The sequence below is a fragment of the Poecilia formosa genome, unplaced genomic scaffold, assembly GCF_000485575.1.
Source record: "Poecilia formosa unplaced genomic scaffold, Poecilia_formosa-5.1.2 Scaffold686, whole genome shotgun sequence".
In the NCBI taxonomy this organism is placed as follows: Eukaryota; Metazoa; Chordata; class Actinopteri; order Cyprinodontiformes; family Poeciliidae; genus Poecilia; species Poecilia formosa.
In genome coordinates this window covers 76,356-97,445 of record NW_006800625.1, presented here as the reverse complement: position 1 = coordinate 97,445, position 21,090 = coordinate 76,356, and the positions used below count along the sequence as shown (strand labels likewise).

The 21,090-nt window shown below is 54.1% G+C and overlaps 2 protein-coding genes across 10 annotated transcripts in view; both read left to right on the top strand.

Annotated features, from left to right (window-relative positions):
* Positions 1-12: 12 nt before the first annotated feature.
* On the top strand, positions 13-5,210 carry LOC103130883 (transient receptor potential cation channel subfamily A member 1). 5 transcript variants are annotated; one of them, XM_016666238.1, is made up of 18 exons: positions 13-214; positions 278-368; positions 439-734; positions 808-958; positions 1,033-1,194; positions 1,273-1,382; positions 1,457-1,568; positions 1,636-1,664; positions 2,140-2,231; positions 2,327-2,441; positions 2,515-2,685; positions 2,782-2,852; positions 2,935-3,102; positions 3,802-3,920; positions 3,999-4,203; positions 4,363-4,567; positions 4,632-4,690; positions 4,766-5,210. In XM_016666238.1, exons 4-18 carry the CDS (start codon positions 835-837, stop codon positions 5,043-5,045), a joined length of 2,022 nt encoding a protein of 673 aa, XP_016521724.1. In that variant the 5' UTR covers positions 13-214; positions 278-368; positions 439-734; positions 808-834; the 3' UTR covers positions 5,046-5,210. The 5 variants fall into 5 exon arrangements, with proteins under 5 accessions (XP_016521724.1, XP_016521726.1, XP_016521723.1 ...); XM_016666240.1 differs by having other exon boundaries at positions 13-368; positions 4,363-4,561; XM_016666237.1 differs by having other exon boundaries at positions 13-368.
* Positions 5,211-5,766: 556 nt separating this feature from the next.
* Positions 5,767-21,090, top strand: part of ubr2 (ubiquitin protein ligase E3 component n-recognin 2) — a 19,866-nt gene continuing 4,542 nt past the window's right edge. For 2 of the 5 annotated variants that reach the window (XM_007542388.2, XM_016666242.1), the window contains exons 1-37: positions 5,773-5,881; positions 6,968-7,251; positions 9,284-9,362; positions 9,424-9,537; positions 9,630-9,760; positions 11,357-11,495; positions 11,613-11,675; positions 11,750-11,870; positions 12,745-12,852; positions 12,919-13,007; positions 13,568-13,666; positions 14,278-14,441; positions 14,516-14,615; positions 14,685-14,813; positions 15,496-15,679; positions 15,764-15,825; positions 16,026-16,136; positions 16,204-16,269; positions 16,358-16,474; positions 16,592-16,652; positions 16,814-16,938; positions 17,011-17,063; positions 17,142-17,244; positions 17,324-17,372; positions 18,431-18,585; positions 18,658-18,760; positions 18,838-18,947; positions 19,027-19,107; positions 19,212-19,390; positions 19,470-19,678; positions 19,757-19,850; positions 19,929-20,090; positions 20,163-20,251; positions 20,319-20,379; positions 20,454-20,602; positions 20,709-20,764; positions 20,864-20,960. In XM_007542388.2, the coding sequence (XP_007542450.2) occupies positions 5,804-5,881; positions 6,968-7,251; positions 9,284-9,362; positions 9,424-9,537; positions 9,630-9,760; positions 11,357-11,495; positions 11,613-11,675; positions 11,750-11,870; positions 12,745-12,852; positions 12,919-13,007; positions 13,568-13,666; positions 14,278-14,441; positions 14,516-14,615; positions 14,685-14,813; positions 15,496-15,679; positions 15,764-15,825; positions 16,026-16,136; positions 16,204-16,269; positions 16,358-16,474; positions 16,592-16,652; positions 16,814-16,938; positions 17,011-17,063; positions 17,142-17,244; positions 17,324-17,372; positions 18,431-18,585; positions 18,658-18,760; positions 18,838-18,947; positions 19,027-19,107; positions 19,212-19,390; positions 19,470-19,678; positions 19,757-19,850; positions 19,929-20,090; positions 20,163-20,251; positions 20,319-20,379; positions 20,454-20,602; positions 20,709-20,764; positions 20,864-20,960 (4,174 nt within the window). In that variant the 5' untranslated portion in view covers positions 5,773-5,803. Of the gene's footprint in view, positions 5,882-6,967; positions 7,252-9,283; positions 9,363-9,423; positions 9,538-9,629; positions 9,761-11,356; positions 11,496-11,612; positions 11,676-11,749; positions 11,871-12,744; positions 12,853-12,918; positions 13,008-13,398; positions 13,498-13,567; positions 14,192-14,277; positions 14,442-14,515; positions 14,616-14,684; positions 14,814-15,495; positions 15,680-15,763; positions 15,826-16,025; positions 16,137-16,203; positions 16,270-16,357; positions 16,475-16,591; positions 16,653-16,813; positions 16,939-17,010; positions 17,064-17,141; positions 17,245-17,323; positions 17,373-18,430; positions 18,586-18,657; positions 18,761-18,837; positions 18,948-19,026; positions 19,108-19,211; positions 19,391-19,469; positions 19,679-19,756; positions 19,851-19,928; positions 20,091-20,162; positions 20,252-20,318; positions 20,380-20,453; positions 20,603-20,708; positions 20,765-20,863; positions 20,961-21,090 lie in introns of those variants that run through there. The other 3 variants (XM_007542387.2, XM_016666243.1, XM_016666244.1) reach the window with 3 other exon arrangements.

Here is a 21,090-nt window from a genome sequence, read left to right as displayed (position 1 = left end):
GTGTCTCAGAGAAATTGTCCCCGCCCTGGCGTCCGTCCTCCACCTTCTGATAAGACCAAACCTTTGAGCCGTTGATAAGCACCAGCCGACCCGTCGGTCCTTGGCCCAAAGACGAGCAGAGGAACGACTGGGAGGACAGGAGGAGACTTGGACTGGTCCACCAGGTGGAATGGAGCCAAATGGCAGAACCCGGACCGCCCAGGTCCATCAGCAGGTTAGTCCATCTAGACTGGATCTGGTTCTGGTTCCAGTCTGGTTCTGGTTCTGATCTCTGCAGGTCCAGCCGGGTCCAGAGGCATCCCGGTCCGAGTCTCGGTGGAGGTCGTATTCTCGGAGCCGCTGGAAGCAGCGAAGCAACGTGTTGACAGGTGAGGTCAGGTGAGTTGGGCTTGTCATGCCTGAGGACCAACTGGTGGACGTTTCTGTCCTCATGTCCAGGTGTTCACCTGGAGGCCAGGTACGCAGGTCTGGCAGAGGAAGACGAGACAGACACGACTACCAAACTCCAGCAGCACCTGGACAAAAAACTGCTGGACCACTTCAGACATCTGGCAGCCAGCAACCAGGAGACTGACCAGGTGAGACTGACCAGGTGAGACTGACCAGGTGAGACCGACCAAGTGTTGAGGTTGTGTCTCTGTGCTCAGGTGGACCTCCAGTTTCTGGATGAGGTGATCTCGGGCGGCGCCGACCCAAACTGCTCAGACAGATATGGACAGACTGTCCTTCATGAGGTCACACCTGGTGGATTGGTTTACCCGTCTGCGGTACTGAGCTGTGCAGCTGAACCCAGGTGTGTGTCCTCAGGTGTCCAGAGCGTGGAGCGTAGATGTGATGCGGTTCTTCTTGGACCGCGGATCGGATCCGCTGGGCTCGGATCAGTTCGGAGTCACAGCGCTGCATGTGGCCTCAGCCCTGGACTACGAGGACATGGTCCAGTTCCTGCTGGACCGGGAAGGTCGGTGGATCCAGGTAGAGGAAGGGGTTCTGGTGCTGAAGATCCGGTACCAGCTCTGTGTGTTCTATTGTCAGCCGACCCGAGTGCCCAGACTTTTCTGGACCAGCAGACCCCTCTTCACTATGCCGCCAAGAACGACGCGGTCCGATCTATCAAGCTGCTGCTGCGCGCCGGCGCCAACATCGGCTGCACCGACTACAAGCAGCGGACGCCGCTGCAGCTCGCAGCCAGCATGGGTGATCATTACATCACATTATGACATCATAGATAGATAATGACATCATGAGTGGTATAATCAGTTCCTCTACTTCCAGAGCGCAGTGAAGCAGCTCAGGTCCTACTGGAGCTTGGAGCGAACGCTGGGGTGAAGGACTCTGATGGACAGCTGTGCATCTCTGCTCTGATTGGTCGGATGAGTCATGTGGTAACTAATGCATGCCCCTTGACACAGAGCATTGATTGGTCTGGGGTTGCTGTGGTAATTTGTGTTGTGTTGAGGCTCAGGAGGCGATCCGTCAGTTCCACGTGAAGGACAGAGTGACGAGACAGGAGTACTTCTACCTGAACCTGCTTGAACCAGAGGAGGCTGGCACACCTGGAGACCCATCAGGTAGAAGAGCCTCCCCCTCTGTCAGGTGGGACCCAGACCATCAAACTAAAGACTGTCTCTGTTGCAGGTGCAGGAATCAGTGAACCAACCACCCCAGTAAGTAGACCGGACTCTGAGATTATAGATTACCTGGGATTCGACCCAAAATGGTGGCGACTTTGGTGGGAATTCATCCCTCAGTTTGCAGGTTCGATTCCCTCTTTGTCCGCCTTTGATATTGGGCACCCTCCTTGTCAGCTGGTGGTGATAGAGGGCCCAGCAGGGTGCATGGCAGCCTGGCTTCTGTCAGACTGGCTCAGGGCAGCTGTGGCTACTATCCAGTAGCTCAGCACCATCAGAGGCTGAATGATTGGATGTAGAGTGAAGCTTTGGAGTCTTCTGGACTTGATAAAGCTCTGCACAGGTATAAGACATTCACAAGAATCCGGAGAAGGTCACTAGGGAGGGAGGTGTCAGGGTTTCCCTGCTGGGCCTGTGGTCCCCACAGCCCACCCTCAGAGGAAGCCATCCAGAAGGAATGGTTCTGGTTTTACATCTGGTTCTAGGTCTCAATAACATCTGATGTCAACAGCTGCAGGTTGTGGTTCTGGAGGGTAAACTGGACCTCATCATGAATCCTGTCTTTCTCAAACTCATTGAGATCAAATGGAAACTGTATGGCAGGTGAGCTCTTTCCGATAGACTGACTGGTTAACCTGGATCAATGCTCTCTCTCATTGGCTGATGGGTGTGACATCATGACTCTCTGCTTGTGGCAGATTGGGGGCATGGCTTCTCCTTGTCCTCAACTTCCTGCTCAATGTTTGTTGGACGACTGTGGCCATTTCTATGTCTGCCTGCCAAGACTCACCTGATCGCTACACCTTTCCACAGGTGAGCCGTCTGTGCCGACCGCCTGTCTGAGTCTCACCTGTGTGGCGCTAAGTGGTCTCACCTATCTGTCTAGGACTGGTGGCGTGTTCTGCTGGTGGTGCTGGCGCTCCTGCTGACCCTGGAGGAGGTGTTCAGGGAGATCCAGGACATTGTGTTGTCGAGGAGGAAGCTCCACCTGCGACGGGGGTGGATGGAGCGGCGTTTCCAGGACGACCTGCGCTGCTCACATCCCATGTGGCCTCAGGTAGGAGACGTGATGTCACTCTGAATCCGCAGGTTGATCACAGGAACAAGTTGTTCTAAGTGGAGCGGTCCTGGCTCCGTGGCGTCTGTGTTTCAGGAGAGACAGTATCTTCTGAATCAGACTAGGAGGATCCAGAGAATGAGGGGCAACTACAGCCGGGACTGCTGGTACCAACACACACACACACACACACACACACACCTGGTTTCTCTCAGTAGGATTGATTCAGGTGTTCCTACCTGCTCTCAGGAACATCTTTGATTGGCTGGTCTACTCTCTGCTGACGGCTTCCTTCTGCGCTCACTTGGCCGACGTGTTGCAGCCATCCATCCTCCTGCACACACTCAGTCTGCGCCTCTTCTCCATTTCCATCATCTTCCTCTGGCTGCGACTCATGAAGCATGTCCGAGCCTTCAGGTACAAAGCTCTAACTCAGTGTTTCTCATCCTGGTCCTCAGGCCTCCTGTCCTCCATGTTTCAGGTGTTTCCCTTCTGCCACCTGGATTGTATCTCTGGGTGATTAACAGGTTTCTGCAGTACCTGATGGTCCTGCAGTCATTTGGATCAGCTGTTCTGGAACAGAGGCTCATCTAGAACATGCAGAGCAGGGGGGCTGAGGACCAGGGTGGAGACACACTGGTCTAACTGGAAGACCGGCTTCAGAACCATTCTGTCTGGGATCAGTTCTACAGTTCTCCTTCCTCATGTTGAAGTCTTCCAGCAAGCCACCAGCATCTGCAGCTCCAGTTGAAGCCATGGTGGATGGAGGTACAAGGTTCAAGAAAACAAGCTAGTCCAGTTAGCCACCACCGAGTGAACCATTAGGGTCCAGTTATCCACTGCCTTCTGAACCAGTTAACCAGTTCTGGTGTCCTGAACATCCAGATGAGTGGATCCTTCCAAGGTTTCTGAGGAACTTGCTGAGGAGGTTTTAGAGCCATCTAAATCAGGTAGACTGGTGTCTATCACATGCAGGACACCCAAACTGCCCCAGGACTGTCCCAGAACAGCGTCCATATTGGTTCTGCTTGGTCTGTCTCCAGGGTTGGTCCAGACTGTCAGATGAAGCATGTTTAATGTGCAGCACAGTTGATGCTGAGCCGTGCTGCTCTGCAGGTTAATGGGGCCCTTCATCGTCATGCTGGGGAACATCGTCGGGGATGTGATGCGCTTCCTGTTCCTGTATGCTGAGATCTTCATCCCCTACGCCTGCAGCTTCTGGATCATATTTGGAGGTCAGAACATCAGCGGGTCTGTCTTTGTGAAGGTCTGAGTTCAGCTCTGCTGTGACAGAAACTGTGTTGTGTTCTCAGGAACGCCCTCCGTTCCCAGCATGCAGTCTGTCTCAGGTCTACTCTACAGCCTTTACAGGATCACTCTGGTGGACGAGTACGAGTACGCTGCCATGGTAACTGTGGACAACATCATGGCTCCTCTACTGTGTGGAACATTCCTGGCAGCGTCCTCCATCTTATGTGTCAACCTGCTGATTGCACTACTATCTGACACCTTCCAGAGGTCAGAGGTCACACCTGGACTGGTCTCAACCTACGGACTATAACCTAAATGACCTGAAACGACATTTAAACCAACACCATAAAAGCTATTGACTGACTTCTATTAATTGATTGATTGATTGATTAATTCGTTGGTTGATTTGTTTATTGGTGGTTTCAGGGTGCATGATAACTCCCAGGCTAACGCTGTGATGCAGCAGGCCGCTGTCATCCTGCAGGTGGGAGACTCCATGCCCCGCCTCCATCGTTTCTATGACAACCAGTACATCTCCAAGCACTGCTCTCCACTGGGCGAGGCCTGCGATAACCTTTCAATGAGCTCCTGTTACCACCATGAGTTTGGACACGTCACAGGACAGGTTAGGGTGGGTATCCGTCATTAACCTATCATGTCCTGGGAAGGACATGATGGGATGGCTTGTCCTGCAGGAGACTCTGGACCAGTTCCTGGTTCTTCAGAGGGACGTGGAGACAGCCTGCAGTTCAAGGTGAGAACGCCAGGACACACAGATCAGGTCAGTGCTAAACTAAGCAGCAAGTCTGACCTCCAGTCTCTCTGGCAGATTCCCAACAGAACAACACCTGCAGAACCAAGTGCTTCAGGTCCAGGAGAACCATGAGCTTCAAGTCCTCCCCATCCAAGAGTCTCAGACACCTCAGGAACAGAAGCTTCAAGGACCAAAAAAACACCGCAACCAGGGCCAGGAGAGCCTAGAGAGACAGAACCAGCAGGTCCAGGATCCCAAGAACCTGCAACAGGAGCTCCAGGCCATTCAGACAGAGCTGAAGGAGCTTCGATCTCTGGTCCAGCAGCTGCTCCAGATCAGGAATGACTTTGTTTGAAGAGACTAAGATCATTTGATACCAGCTTGAACCTGGTATCTAGTCTATGACCTGAGGAGATATTTATGGACTTCCTGATGAACCACAAAGGTCCATGTGGACTTACTGGCTCAAATGTTCTTGATTTCAAATGACCAATAAAGACAGAATGAAGAAAATACCACATAATGAAGCATGTTTTGAAGTTTGACTTATGAGGTAATGCTTCAGGCACGGCCACCATGACATCAATGGCCTTCAGCTCGCTCTGGTGTTTCTCCTGAAATATGTTCAGCAGCCATCTGAGAGCACAACAGCTTCTAAATGTCCCATGATGCACCACACCTGCCTGCAGGAAACACCTGGAGATCATATAGGAAGGTGGAGAAGTCCAGTCCGGAAGGCTGTGGTTCTGGTCCGGTTCCAGTCCGGAAGGCTGTGGTTCTGGTCCGGTTCCAGTCCGGAAGGCTGTGGTTCTGGTCCGGTTCCAGTCCGGAAGGCTGTGGTTTTGGTCCGGTTCCAGTCCGGAAGGCTGACGTTCTGGTGTTCTGATTATTTATTTTTGGAACATTTAGTCAGTAAGTGCTTTAATTTATGTCATAAAAACATTTCGTCAGTTTCTTTGTTTTTATAAAACCAATCAATCAATAAATCAACAAATGAGCCACGCCCCATTTGACATAAGCCCCGCCTTAATGTGGCCAAATTTGGCCGACGTCCCTCCCCCACCGTAACAGTTTCCGCTTCCGGATGTTTTCGAGCAGAGAGAAGGAGCCAAGATGGCGGAGCCTTCCAGAGATCCTCCGTCCGCTCTGAGCGCTGACTTCATGAGCTTCTCCCCCGGAGACACCGCCTCGGTGAGTGGCTCCGGAGGCTGCGGGTCCGGCCGGCGCGGTCCGTCCTGCGGGGCGGCCCGCCGGACCCAGGCCGCCTCTGAGGCTCCTGTTTCGGCTTAATCTCCTCGGAGCTAACGGCGCTAGCGCCGCTTCTCCTGGAGGAACACCTGTAGTCACACCTGGCGGCTGTCAGCTCCAGGTGTTCTTCCCGGGAGCAGCGGCGGGGCGTCTGACTCTCATTCAGGGTTCTGGGTCGGTTCTGGCGGGTTGTGGGTCGTTGGACAGCTGGTGACGTCACGCACAGGTTAACGAACATGATCAGGTGTGCCCCATTTCACCTGTGGACCAGATGACAGTTGCCATGGAAACGGCTGATGATGACGGCGAGCTGCGTGGCTGTGGACGCCTTCCTGTAGACACCCGCAGGGTGCCGGGGGTCGCTGGTTCGATTTCCAGGTTGGGGCTCTGGGTGTGGAGGAGTCCTTGAGGTGGACCCAGGTCAAAGGTCAGGTCAGGCGGTCACCTGCGGTCAGGTCGGACCCCCTGACCTTGGCGACCACCCTGGGGTCTCAGATGGAGGTTGCAGGTTTGAAGTCGGCCGGTAATGACCTCAGAGCGGCTGGATCCGGGTCAGCATTGTGTAATCAGATTACTGCTGGAACACAGAACCGCATCTGGACTCTGACCCAGAGAAGAAGGTCCTGGAAGACACAGACAGAAGTAGGTTAATACCAGGAGAGGGAGAGTGATTAGGTGATGGCAGCATCATGTCAGGCGCCTCCAGGAAGGAATCGGCCAATCAGAACACGGAGCAGGTGGATCTGCCATGGAGAGAAAATAACAGGAAACGAAAAGTTAAAATGACAGCAAACGGTTCTACTGCTGGACCCAACAGAACCAGTTTGTCCTCCAGATTATAATTACTGATTGTTTATTGATTACATCCTGGATTGTAATCTGAATTAACAGGGAGTCGATGAGGGGAATCTGGATGTGTTTTCCATCAGAACTGTTTTTGTTCTGGATCAGCTGCAGGTTTTATCCTGTTCTTCCTGGCAGTAACCTGATTGGTTACTGGTGCTGACCTCTGACCTTCCTCCTCCTCAGCGCTGGCTGGCGTGTGCTGACCTGCAGCAGGAGGTGTACTGCCACCTGGCTGAGTACGTGCCCCGCATCCTGTGCCAGGGGGGCGGCATGGCGGAGCATCGGGAGGAGCAGCGGGAGGAGCAGCGGGAGGAGCTGGCCCTCCAGCTGCTGCTCCTTGCCCCCCTGGAGTGGTTCCTGCTGGGGGGGGAGCCAGCGGCCGGCCTGGCGCTGCTACAGCAGGGCGGGGGGGCGGCGGCGCTCTGTGGGCACGTCTTCAAGGTGGGGGAGCCCACCTACTCCTGCAGGTAAGTCACCTGGAGGGGGGCACTTCCTCTCACCTGTTCATGATGAAACTATCAATAATTTCCATTGGCATGATTTATCAGTTCTTTATTTGTATCAAAACTGGATGATAAATGTCATTTCATCATTCACTTTGTTTTGTTTAGTTACTTTGGATATTTAAAATGTCTTCCAGTTCAGTGTTAAATGTTCATCAAAATTTAAATTCAGGAATGTGTTCCTGCATTACTATGCTATTACCATTGTGTTGAAAACAGCAATATTATCGTTTATCACAATAACTTCTGGAACAATTTATCGTTCACCTAAATCTGGCCTTCTCTGATAATACATTCCTCTATTTCTGTGATGCAGGAACAGGAGAAGGTTGTTACCCGGTGAAACTAGCTGCTAACGTTGCTAATGCTGCTAACTGAACACACTAACAGGGAAACACTGCAAACACAGGAAACGGCAGATAAAGAATAAATTATGCAAATAGCCAAAACAGCAAGTATAAAACTGCTACCTGGTTCCACAGCCTGAAGTCCTCCAGTCCACTAGGGGGAGTCTGGAGTCGCTAAGATCACCAACGTAAATATGTTGCTGTACTGTAATGTTGATGTGAAGCAGCTTTTCTGCCTTCCTCCAACTTTCTTCTGCACATCCTGTCTGCACCGATCTGCTGGTCGACTCCCTCTCCTGGCCTGGTGGATTTCTTTGCTATGGATCCAGTTTATATTTAAACCTGAATTATAAAAAAAATATTTTTTACATTGTTGTAGAAATTTTTCTTTAACAAAGTGAGGGAAAGCTGTTTCAAAACCCAAAGAACCAGAGAGAATATATTCTAATCGGTATTTATTCGAAGTCTCTGCTGACTGATCAGTCAGGAGAAACAGCCTGGAGCCGAACACAGTTACAGTTTATAGGGAGAGTTTCATTCATTCAGAGTTTGATAGTCTACTTGGTCACAGACGGCACACGGATCTTCTTCACTAGGAGTCAAGAGAGACGAAGGAACGAGTCAATGACTTCACTGTAACCCTAACTGCCTTCAGAACCTTTTTCATGATCTCATGCTTCACACAAGAATCATAATACTGTTGATTCAGTTAATAATCAGAGTAACCTTAAAATTTCCACTACAACATCTTTGTTGAATCTGTCACCATGACTTGATAATATGGTATGAAAAAATCAAGCACCTTTTCCCAGTGCTAACTAGAAGCAACCAATCAGAGCCAGGAGGCGGGTCTTAGTTGCTGTCAGTCACACTCGCGCGTATGTGCTGCTTATCTCTCCTTTGATGACAGCAGCACCTCTCATAAATGCTAGGCTAGTTAGCATAGCCACTGATGACTGCAGATAAACGGTTGTTTCTCTGCCATTAGCACATTTAACTGAGCATACATGAGATTGATTGACAGCATTAAGGCCCGCCTCCTGGCTCTGATTGGTTGTTTTTGGTGCATTTGTTCAGACGGCCACAGCAGCTCAGGTTGAAGATGGAGGAGATCGATCTTTTCAAACTAACAACATGGTGAGATATGTAAAAAACCAGATGCTTACTAAAAGTTACAAACTGCAGATTTCAGGTGGTTGTTTCATTTTCCCTTTAGCTTCTGTTTCCTGCGTTGGCAGCGTTTTCTGTGGAGTTAGCATGGTTCATGCGCCAGCAGCTAGTTTAGCTTTGTGCTTGAACCTGTGGGCCACCGTAGCATTGAGGCAGCAACCTCAACCTCACAGAACCATTAAAACGCCATAAGATAACTGGGAATGAGAATAACAATGAGGATCAGGAGGGTCCGGTAGGGTCCGGTAGGCTCCTACCTGTCTGCATTCTTTCTGGTGTTGGGACCAATCAGGAGTCTTTCAGACCCGGTTCTGTGTTTCTCTGGAAGTTGGGTCGAGGTTCTGTTCTCAGAGATTCTGGTCCACTAGCTGTGAACCGGTTATTCAGATTGGTTCTGGAACAGGATGGCAGTAAAGCCAGTGTACAGGCATCAGAACCGGGGCGAGGTTCTGACCCGTTCTGACCCGGTGTGTTCTCAGGGAGTGTGCGGCCGACCCGACCTGTGTTCTGTGCATGCAGTGCTTCCTGGCCAGCGCCCACCGCCACCATCGCTACCGGGTGAGTCCATTCAGAACCAGAACCATTAGAACTCGGCTGACCGGACCTCTCTGTTCCCCAGATGACCACGTCAGGAGGCGGAGGCTTCTGTGACTGTGGAGATGCCGAGGCCTGGAAGACCGGTCCGTCCTGCCAGAACCACACGCCTGCCGACCAGAACCGGGAGACCGAGGAGGTGAGACCACTGCTGGCCTGGTTCTGACCGGCCATCAGTTCTGACCTGCCCGGGCTCAGAATCACAGCGTGTTCCTCCTGCCTGGGTTCCAGGACCCGGTCTCTCTGCTGCCCCCTGCTGTGGAGGAAAGGAGCTGCAGCATCTTCTCCATCATCCTGCAGTACGCCGTCGACCTGCTGACCTGGGAGCAGGAGGACCAGCTGCCTGCAGGCTTGGAGCCGCCGTAGGTCCCGACCAGGTCAAACTGGGTCACAGTGGTTCGAACTGGGCCAGACTGGTCCAGACTGGGCTGAACCTGAGCTGCTGCTGCTCCCAGGATGGATCAGTCTGGAACAGTTTTTAATGCTGAGATGCTAATCATGTTAAGCTACTAATTCAGACACGACTGCTAACTGCGAACCAGGTTCAGCTAGCTAACCCTGTGGGGGGAACTATTAGCTGCTTGGCTAACAGCTAGCCTCTAAACCAGGGGTGCCCAAACTTTTTGAAACCAACATCTGTATTTTCTGCCACCAGCCTGAGATCTTCCTCATGACACAAAGATATAAAACTCGTAAATTAAACTCTGTTGACTTATTTTATATGCAAATATCCATCAGTTACAGCAGAAATATTAAAGTGACAACCTGATCCAGTTTCTTCCTCAGTGAGATTCTGACACTGGGAGTAGCTTACTGGTTTCTCAGTCATAAGCTGGTTGTAAACCAGCAGGTGTCAGTCAGTCATGGTAGATCTGAACTTTGACCACAATATGAGAAACTTCATCCTGACAGGAGGAACCTCAGAGCTCTGTTAGGTTAAAGCTCATCTTCTGAAGTTGGGATGTTTTTCCTCCAGCAGGATCCAGAGGAATCACCTCAAAGCAGATGTTGGACTGGATTTTATTTCAATGTCATTTGTGAATGTTAGAGCCTCATTTTCAGCAGTGGAGCTTTAAGGTTGGAAAAGGTTTTAATTTTGGAGAAAATCTCATCAACATCAATATTTCCATTAAATAAGAGGCAAAAAAAAAAAGTTTGATGGAGGAAAATCCTCTCAGACTCTGAGCTCAAAGCGAGATGCCAGAGAGCAGCAAACTAGTTTTAAATATTAGACAATTAACCTTAATTGTATTAATTTCATATCATTATTGCAGTAGGAGCCATTTATTTGTTAAATACTAAATGAACTAAGTTTGTCCTATGTGATGTTTGTTGTGACGTAAACTCAGATGAACGAGGTCGTTAGTCCAAGGTTGTTGTTTATTGAACGTTCAGAAACTACAGCGGCTGAACAGGTGATCAGCTCTGAACCATGAGGACCTTTATACTTTTTGTCACACCCGTTGCCGTGGCAACCAGAAGCCGAGCAGAGATTACGTCAAAAACATAACGTTCATTCTGTTACGATATCAGGTTTTTATTTTGTGATTATTAATCACTGGTGAGCTCTGATGGTCAGTCGATCTTTGAGTCATTTTTTATGTAGTGCAACCGAAACGCTCAGAATCGCACACCTCCTCGTTGAAACGGTAATTACTAGTCAATAATTGAACACGCCATGTTGATTTTTTAAATTCTGTATTAACAAACGTTTTGGATCTTAGTGAATATTTTGATAAGCGCGTCAGAAGAGGACCAGCTGGCTGCTGGGAGTTGGGTCAGGGGAGAGAAGGTTTGCAGTGCATTGTGGGATTGCTAGCTGTACCAGCCTCCTGTAGTCAGGCACAGCTCTGTCAATACCTGCTTCATAAATAAGGTTAGCTTTAGCAGCAGCAGAGTGGTGCGTTGCTATTCTGAGTGTCTCTGTCTGCCCCTCCTGCCCCCCTGCCCCCCTCCAGGCAGCGGAGCGACAGCTACTACTGCATGCTGTTTAATGATGAAGTCCACACCTATGAGCAGGTTATCTACACGCTGCAGAAAGCCGTCAACTGCAGCCAGAAGGAAGCCGTCAGCTTCGCCACCACCGTGGACAGAGACGTCAGTACAACACCTGGACTAGTTCTGGTCTGGGTCCAGAACCGGGTCCGGGTTTAGATCCAAATGGGTCTCGTAGGTCAGCGTGACCTCTGATTGTGACCCTCTCTGTCTCTGCAGGGCAGGAAGTCGGTCCGGTTCGGGGACCATCAGTTCTGTGAACAGGCGAAGGCGGTCATCGTGGTGAGCTGCAGACAGCTGTGTGGGCGGAGCCAGAGTTTCTCCCTTACCTCTGACCCCTGACCTCTGCCCCTCAGAGGAGCACCAGCCGGCAGTCCAAGCCCCTGCGGGTCCAGGTGATGCACTCGGCGCTGGTGGCTCATCAGTGCTTCGCTCTGAAGGCTCTCGGCTGGCTGGGCCAGATCATCCAGTACTCTGGTACGTCTCAGCCTCGTTACCCATGATGCCCCGGGACGTCATGTAGCGTTACCCACGATGCCGCGGGGCGTAGCGTAGCATTACCCATGATGCCTCAGGGCGTCGTGTAGCGTTACCCACGAGCCCCGGGGCATAGCGTAGCATTACCCATGATGCCCCGGGACGTCATGTAGCGTTACCCATGATGCCTCCGGGCGTCGTGTAGCGTTACCCACGATGCCGCAGGGTTTAGCGTTACCCACGATGCCGCGGGGTTTAGCGTTACCCACGATGCCGCGGGGCGTAGCGTAGCATTACCCACGATGCCCCGGGGCGTCGCGTACCGTAGCGTTACCCACGATGCCCCGGGGCGTCGCGTACCGTAGCGTTACCCACGATGCCCCGGGACGTCGTGTAGCGTTACCCACGATGCCGCAGGGTTTAGCGTTACCCACGATGCCGCGGGGTTTAGCGTTACCCACGACGCCCTGGGGCGTACCGTAGCGTTACCCACGACGCCCTGGGGCGTACCGTAGCGTTACCCACGACGCCCTGGGGCGTACCGTAGCGTTACCCACGATGCCCTGGGGCGTCGCGTAGCGTTACCCACAATGCCCCGGGGCGTCGCGTACCGTAGCGTTACCCACGATGCCCCGGGGCGTCGCGTACCGTAGCGTTACCCACGATGCCCCGGGGCGTCGCGTACCGTAGCGTTACCCACGATGCCCCGGGGCGTCGCGTAGCGTTACCCACGATGCCCCGGGGCGTCGCGTAGCGTTACCCACGATGCCCCGGGGCGTCGCGTAGCGTTACCCACGATGCCCCGGGGCGTCGCGTACCGTAGCGTTACCCACGATGCCCCGGGGCGCAGCTCTGCTCACTGTGGCTCTTGCAGACGGCCTGAGGAGGATCCTGTGCCAGGTGGGGCTGCGACCCGGTCCAGAGGGCGAGAACTCCTCACTGGTGGACCGCCTGATGCTGAACGACTCCAAGATGTGGAAAGGTCAGAGTTCACAGGCAGGGGTGGGCGCCGGGCCTGGCGGGTTCTGATGGTTCTGACTGTGTCCAGGAGCCCGGAATGTTTACCACCAGCTGCTCATGAACAGCCTGCTGATGGACCGCAAGTTCAAGAAGCTGTTCGCCATCCGGTTTGCCAAGGTAACCGGACCGGATGGACCAGACAGACTTGACCACATGCAGAACCCACCTGACCTGACCCAATCTGAACCGGACTGCAAGCAGAACTGGTCCGGTCCAGTTGTTAGAACCAGGGCACAATTCATCTGTGCCTGAGTTGAGAAACGGGTCCAGAACCGGGTCCAGGTTTAGATCCAGACCAGTCTCATAGGTCAGTGTGACCTCTGGTTCTGACCCAGTTCTGGTTCTGATCACCATTGAACTGAACCAGTAGGACCGGTTCATGCTGCAGGTCAGAGGTCAGCAGATCCAACTGATGGCAGCCACACTCTGATTGGCTCCCTGGTAACAGCAGAATGTGTTGGGGGCTGACCTCTGACCTCTGACCCAGAGGTGACCTGTCCCCCTGTAGAACTACAGACGGCTGCAGACAGATTTCATGGAGGACGACCACGACCGCTTGGTGTCGGTGACGGCGCTGTCGGTGCAGCTGTTCACCGTGCCGACCCTGGTGAGTAGCTCTTCTTCTTCTGCTGCCCCAACACCGCTCTCTCTCTGTCCCCTCCGACCCCCGACCCCAGAACTATGAGCGCTTGCAGAGCGACTTCATCAGAGACGACCACGACCGGCAGTTCTCAATCACCGACCTGTCGGTGCAGATCTTCACTGTTCCCTCACTGGTGAGTTCCTGGTTCCCCGGCGGTACTGACCCAGTTCTGCTGAGCTGAGGTGGGTTCTGGTCCAACACCACCAGGAGGGCAAGGTCAGAGGTCAACTGTTCATCTAGAAACTCTGAGTGGAAGACTGGAGGAATGCAGTCTGGACTGGAACCAGTTCACGGTCTGAACCGGCTCACTGGCGCCCTCTAGTGGCCATGTTTAAAATTAAGTCTACATCTGATTAAACTTATTAAATAAGTTCACTAAGCAAACGACAGAACTTTACTTTGAGGAAACGATGTTTATTAGTGGTGACTGAATGAGAAATCAATAGCTTTTGAGGATAATTGATTATCTATTTGCAGTGATCAATAAATTAATAATGTAAAGCATGAAGGCTTCAGAGATCTGTAGCCTTTAGCCACAGTTGGCTTAGCTACCGTTAGCGTTAAGGAAACAGGAAGTTCCTGTTCCAGGAAGCTGCTCCTTTAGCTCCAGAGAGCCGGCTTAGGCGTAGAGAGTCTCAGAGGCAGGAGGCGGAGCCTATGCTCACCTGTTCTCACCTGTTGGAGTGCAGCCACTGCTGGCATCAGGAAGTGGGGCGGTTCAGGAGTGGCTGTGTGTACCTGCAGGCCCGGATGCTGATGGTGGAGGAGAACCTGATGATGACCATCATCAGAACCTTTGTGGATCAGCTTCGCCACCGTGACGCTCAGGGACGCTTCCAGTTCGACCGCTACACCGCCCAGCAAGCCTTCAAGTTCGGCCGGGTCCAGAGCCTCATCGGAGACCTGAAGTAAGGCCCGGTCCGGCCCGGTACCTGGTATTCCCCCCCACCCAGGCCCTTCACCAGGTGCGCTGTGTCTGCAGGTACGTCCTGATCTCCCCGCCCCCACAGTGGAGCCAGCAGCTCAGAACCAAGTTCCTGGACGGCTTCGAAACCTTCCTGGACCTGCTCAGGTGCATGCAGGTAAGCTGCAACCAGGAGGAGGAGCTTCAGGTGGGGCACAACCCTCACTGCACCTGCGTGTCCCTGCAGGGCATGGACCCGGTGGTGAGACAGGTGGGCCAACACATCGAGATGGAGCCGGAGTGGGAGGCGGCCTTCACCCTGCAGATGAAGCTGACGCACATCATCACCATGATGCAGGAGTGGTGCAGCACTGACGTGAGCCACAGCGTGTAGCACGTAGCCGTAGCATGTAGCATGTACCTGTAGCAGGTGCAGCACTGACGTGAGCCACAGCGTGTAGCACGTAGCCGTAGCATGTAGCATGTACCTGTAGCAGGTGCAGCACTGACGTGAGCCACAGCGTGTAGCACGTAGCCGTAGCATGTAGCATGGTGCAGCACTGACGTGAGCCACAGCGTGTAGCATGTAGCCGTAGCATGTAGCATGGTGCAGCACTGACGTGAGCCACAGCGTGTAGCATGTAGCCGTAGCATGTAGCATGGTGCAGCACTGACGTGAGCCACAGCGTGTAGCATGTAGCCGTAGCATGTAGCATGGTGCGGCACTGACATGAGCCGCAGCCTGTAGCATGTAGCCATAGTACGTAGCATGTAGCCGTAGCATGTAGCATGGTGCGGCACTGACGTGAGCCGCAGCCTGTAGCATGTAGCCATAGTACGTAGCATGTAGCTGTAGCATGTAGCCATAGTACGTAGCATGTAGCTGTAGCATGTAGCATGGTGCAGCTCTGACGCGAGCCTGCAGTCCCTGCAGCAGCAAGCTGCATGCATTCATCATGTGACCCAGGATGTTGGAGCTCTTGGCCAACATTACCTAGTTACTCTGGGGGCGGGGCTTGTTACTCAGGTGTTGATCATGTGACCGTCTGCGCCCTCAGGAGCACGTTCTGATCGAGGCGTATAAGAAGTGTCTGAGTGCGCTCAGTCAGTGCCAGGGTGGCCTGCCGGACGGTGAGCAGCCAATCAGCTTGAGCCTGGCAGGTCACACTGTGGACACCTTCAGGTACCAGGTGTCCCAGGAGAAGGTGTCCATCCACCTGCCCGTGTGCAGGCTGCTAGCAGGTGAGTGGGTGCGACCAGAGGAGCATCATGGTGTCTGCAGTGTCGATCCTCACCTGATCCTTACCTGGCTGTTTCTCCTGTCAGGACTCCATGTTCTCCTCAGCAAGACCGAGGTGGCGTCACGACTCCCCGAGCAGCTGCCCCTGGTCAGTCTAAAGGTGACCTCTGGTCGGCGCGGCGGCCTCCGGTTGGCCTCCTGTCGCTGCGGCGACCAGGCGGCCTCCGGTCGCCCTCCTGTCGGCGCGGCGACCAGGCGGCCTCCGGTCGGCCTCCGGTCGGCCTCCTGTCGGCGCGGCCTCCGGTCGGCGTGGCGGCCGGGTGACCAATCACTGCCTCTGTCCTCCAGGGGGAGCTCAGCCCTCATCTGCTGATAGAGCTGCCGTTGCGCTGCCTGGTCCTCTGTGCACAGGTGCATGCTGGGATGTGGAGGAGGAACGGCTTCTCTCTGATCAACCAGGTGAGTCTGTGATTAGCTGAGAAGCCCAGGTGTGCAGGAACAGCTGCTGATGCGTCCTGTGTTCCAGATCTACTACTACCACAACGTCAAGTGCAGAGTGGAGATGTTCGACAAGGACCTGGCCATGCTGCAGGTACACTAGTTCTGGTTGGTCCTGCTTTGGTCAGCTCTGGTTCTGTTCTGGTTCTGGTTGGGTCCGCTAACAGCTGCTGTTTCTCCAGGTTGGTGCCTCCATGATGGATCCGAACCACTTCCTGATGATCGTTCTGAGCCGCTTTGAACTCTTCCACACCTTCAGCGCCGCCGACCTACGGAGAAGATACAGGGAGGCCAACAAGGTCAGAACCGGGTCAGAACCCAGAACTGGGTTAGGTTGGGGTTGGGCAATATGGAGATATAATTCTCTGATGTGTTGATCCCTGGTTTTGACCTGGTTCTGTGCGCTTTGTGTGCAGGACCTGGCCCAACAGAACACGCTGATAGAGGAGATGCTACACCTCATCATCATGGTGGTAGGTGAGTCTGGCAGGTGAGCCGACCTGCGGCAGGTGAGTCGACCTGCGGCAGGTGAGCCGACCTGCGGCAGGTGAGCCGACCTGCGGCAGGTGAGCCGACCTGCGGCAGGTGAGCCGACCTGCGGCAGGTGAGCTGACCTCCGGCGTGTCCCGGTCCTCCAGGTGAGCGTTATGTTCCGGGCGTCGGCCAGGTGGAGCTGCTGGATGAGGTCAGGAGGGAGATCCTCCACCAGCTGTGCATCAGACCCATGGCTCACAGCGAGCTGGTCAAGGCTCTGCCTGAGAACGTAAGACACAGCCGTTACCATGGTTACCTGGCTGCTCACCTGGCTGCTCACCTGTTGGATGGTGTTTTTCAGGGCAACAAGGAGACGGGTCTGGAGAGAGTCATTGACAGCGTTGCGTCATTCAGGTCAGTCTGTTAGTTGGCCTTCCGCCTTAAACATGTCCACCTTAACGGCGGTCAGCATCAGGTGTGCTGTGTTGACAGGAAGCCAGGTGTGACGGGGCGGGGCCTGTATGAGCTGCGTCCTGAGTGGTCCAAACGCTTCGACCTCTACTTCCATCACTACAGCCGGGCGGATCAGTCCAAGGTAACCGGGTCGGAACTGATCCGGCTCCGGCGGTTGCTCTGGTGGTTACGGGTTGTCATGGTTACGGGATGTGTTTCAGGCCGAGGAGGCTCAGAGGAACCTGAGGAGACAGAACGGCGAGGACACAGGTGAGCACCGCCTTCGGTCACAGAGCAGGGGTCACCGACCTGAGGCCCTGGTTCTGGTTCTGGGAGCTGCTCCACGGTGCAGAGCAACACGGGGGGCCGTGTAGCAGCACCTGGTGCTGCTTGATGCCCACATGATGCTGCCTGGTCACCAGCCGTTAGTCAGGATCCAACATGGCAGCCTGGGAATCAGAGGGTCTCTGACTCCCTGTTGGAGTTTTTCTGTGATCCTAAATTACCCACCATGACTAATGTTGCTGCTGCAGCGCCTCCTGCTGTGCGCTGAGTGCCACGAGATTTTACTTTAAATGAAAAAAGGAAAGAATATTTATTGTTTGTTTTATTATCCAACCGTCTTTACTATTAACAAAACTGTGTGGGGAAAAGATCTTTTGCACCAGAACATCAGTCTGTGGGGGTCAAAGGGCACGCTGAAGCCCGAGTCTGATTGGTCAGTTTGCTTTTGTTAATTTGGCAGTTTGGACCTCCGTGTGGATCCTGTGCGGTTCTGACGGGTCGCCGTCGGCCGACATCCGAGTTAAACGACGTAATCCAGTCCAGACGTTCGTTGTTGCTTCTCCTTCGGTCCTCTGGACGTCTGGGACCCAAAATAAATAAATGTCTGCTGGTTTCGGTGCTGGCGACCCGTCAGAACTGCACAGGATCCACACGGAGGTCCAAACTGCTCGTCCACTATTAGCTACAGAAAAACACCAAGCTGCCAAATTAACAAACTGACCAATCAGACGCGGGCTTCGGCGTGCCCTTTGACCCCCACAGACTGATGTGAACAAGATGTTTTGGCACAAAGGGTCTGATTTTCTCCACCGTGTTAATAGTGCAGAGGAGCAGAGCGGCTCCAGCTGCAGGTAACTTTGACCTTTAACCCGAGAAAACGGTTTTATCCATAAAGCAACTTATTTTAAACATTTTTATAATTTACTTTTTAAAGAAAACAAATCTTCTAACTTCAATGTAAAGACATAAATTTGTTGGCAGCTCCCTACTGACGATGCTGGCCTGTCAGACTCACCTGGTCACCATGGTAACCTGTGTTGCAGCCCTGCCCCCGCCCCGGCCGCCCCCCCTCTGCCCGCTGTTCGGCAGCCTGGTCAACCTGCTGCAGTGCGACGCGCTGCTGGCACTAGAGGGCGCCGTGCTGCAGTGGGCCGTGGAGCCCAGCGGAGGAGGCTGGACCGAGTCCATGCTGCAGAGGGTGAGTTCTGGACCTGGAGCTGGAGCTGGATCTGGGCCTGGTTCCGGTTCTAATGCTGCCTCCCCCTTTCAGGTGCTGCACCTGGTTGCCATGGCGCTCCTGGAGGAGCAGCAGCAGCTGGAGAGCAGCGGCGCAGACGAAGACGTCTCCTTCACCTTCAGCACCAGGATCACACGTCAGTACCTGAGCTCGGCTCACCTGGCGTCCAGGTGAGGAGGAGCCGGACTGACCGTGATTCACCTGTGTGTTCAGGTCCAGGTGAGGCTCCCAGCACGTCCGGAAGCGTCCTGGCTCTGCTGGAGAGCCTGCAGAACGCCCCTCACCTGGAGGTTCACAAGGACATGATCACCTGGATCCTCAAGGTAGTGGCAGCTGCAGGTGTAGCTGCTCCAGTGGCCTGACTGATTCCCAGTGAGATAGTTGTGGTGTGTTGGTGTGCAGATGGTGGGAAACATCAAAACCACGAGGGAGCGAACGTCTGGCTCCAGCGTCAGCGTCAGCCATGGCCGCCGCCCTGAAGAGGTGAGTCCTTCACTTCCTGTCTGACTGACCCGCCTTCTGCTCTGATTGGACGGCTTCCTGTCTGACTGACTCGCCCTCTGCTCTGATTGGACGGCTTCCGGCAGTCGGTGAGGGACAAGGACAAGGCGGAGAGGAAAAGGAAGGCGGAGATGGCGCGGCTCCGCAGGGAGAAGGTCATGGCCCAGATGTCTGAGATGCAGAAACATTTCATCAACGAGAATAAGGAGCTGTTCCAGCAGAGCATGGAGGATCTGGAGGCGGCTGCCACCGCCACCGAGCACAGGTACACCTGGAGGCACACCTCTGCATACACCTGTCCAGTGGTTTTTGTCCATCTCCACTGTGTTCTTTCTCGCTCCCAGTCCTCCCAGTTTGGAGCCCACCTGTGTCGCTCATATCTGCGTGGGCCCCATGCGGGTGGGCGGGGCCGAGCGCCGCCAGCTGGTCACCTGCATCCTGTGTCAGGAGGAGCAGGAGGTCAGAGGTCATGGGAGAGCCATGGTGCTGGCAGCCTTCATCCAGAGATCCACTGTGCTGTCCAAGAACCGCAGCCGCGGCATCCCCGACCCAGGTGGGCGGAGCTTAGCCACGGCGTCCGGCCGCCTGTTCCCCGATTGGTCGGTGCTGACGACTCGTCTCTCTGTTGCAGAACGCCTCGACCCGCTCTTCATGCACCCTGACCTCTCGGTGGGTGTCCACACCGCCAGCTGCGGACACATCATGCACGCCACCTGCTGGCAGAGGTGACCCCCTGCAGCCATGCCCGTCCCATCGGCAGCCAGCTGGCCTGGCCCCAGCTGATCCCACCTGTGTGTGCTCAGGTACTTTGAGGCGGTGCAGCAGAAGGAGCAGCGGCGGCAGCAGCGGCTCAGAGGTCACACCAGCTACGACGTGGAGAACGGGGAGTTCCTGTGTCCGCTGTGCGAGTGTCTGAGCAACACCGTCATCCCCCTGCTGCCTCACGCCTGCTCACCTGACCGCAGGTAGCGCCCACACTCAGGTACAGGTGTGACGTGCCACGCTGCCGGAGCTTCCTGACGGCTGTTTGTCCTCAGTGTGGAGCATCCATGTCTGGAGACCTGGCTGAAGAGAACCAATCAGCAGGCAGCGGCTCTAGGCTTCACCCACAGGAAGCAGTCACATGGTCAGTCACCTGCTGGGGGCGGGGCTATCAGCTGGTGTTCAGGTGTTCAGGTGGGTGTCTGTTGCAGGTGCGGCGCAGCAGGTGGAGCCAGCGGTTCCTGACAGGTTCAGGGTCGGCTTTGATCCACAGTGAGTCCCAAGGCCTGGGGGGCGGGGCTAAACGTTTCTGCTGATGTCAGCTGCGATGTCACTTCCTCCCTCAGGAATTCATTCTCCAGCGGCGTTGGGGAGATGATCAACACCTTCAGCATGTCGGCCTATAAGGTCGGCCTCAAGGTCAACCCCAACGAGCAGGACCCCCGAGTCCCGGTGCTGAGCTGGTCCACCTGCGCCTACACCCTGCAGAGCACAGGTACGTCCTCACCTGGCAGGTTGGCCTACGGGTCATCTTCTGACTCACTACCTGGCAGGTAACCCTGGGTCAGGACTGATTTTGTTTCCTGTTTGTTTGGTTGCAGAGCGCCTCCTGATGGATGAGAAGAAGCCGTTGTTTGGAAGCTTACCTTGCCGACAGGTGAGAGCGCCTCCTGGTGACCGCCCCTGGTATTACACCTTCAGCCTTAGGGTTATCTCTGCCTGACCTCTGACCTCTGACTGACCTGCTGTGTTTCAGGATGACTGTCTGAGTTCTCTGACCCGGTTCAGTTCAGCCTGCTGGACCGCCGCTCCGATCAGAACCGTTCAGAACCATTTCATCAGGCTGCTGTCAGGTACACACACACACATTACACACATTACACACACACACACATTACACACACACACACACTACACACACACACACATTACACACATTACACACACACACACATTACACACATTACACACACTACACACACA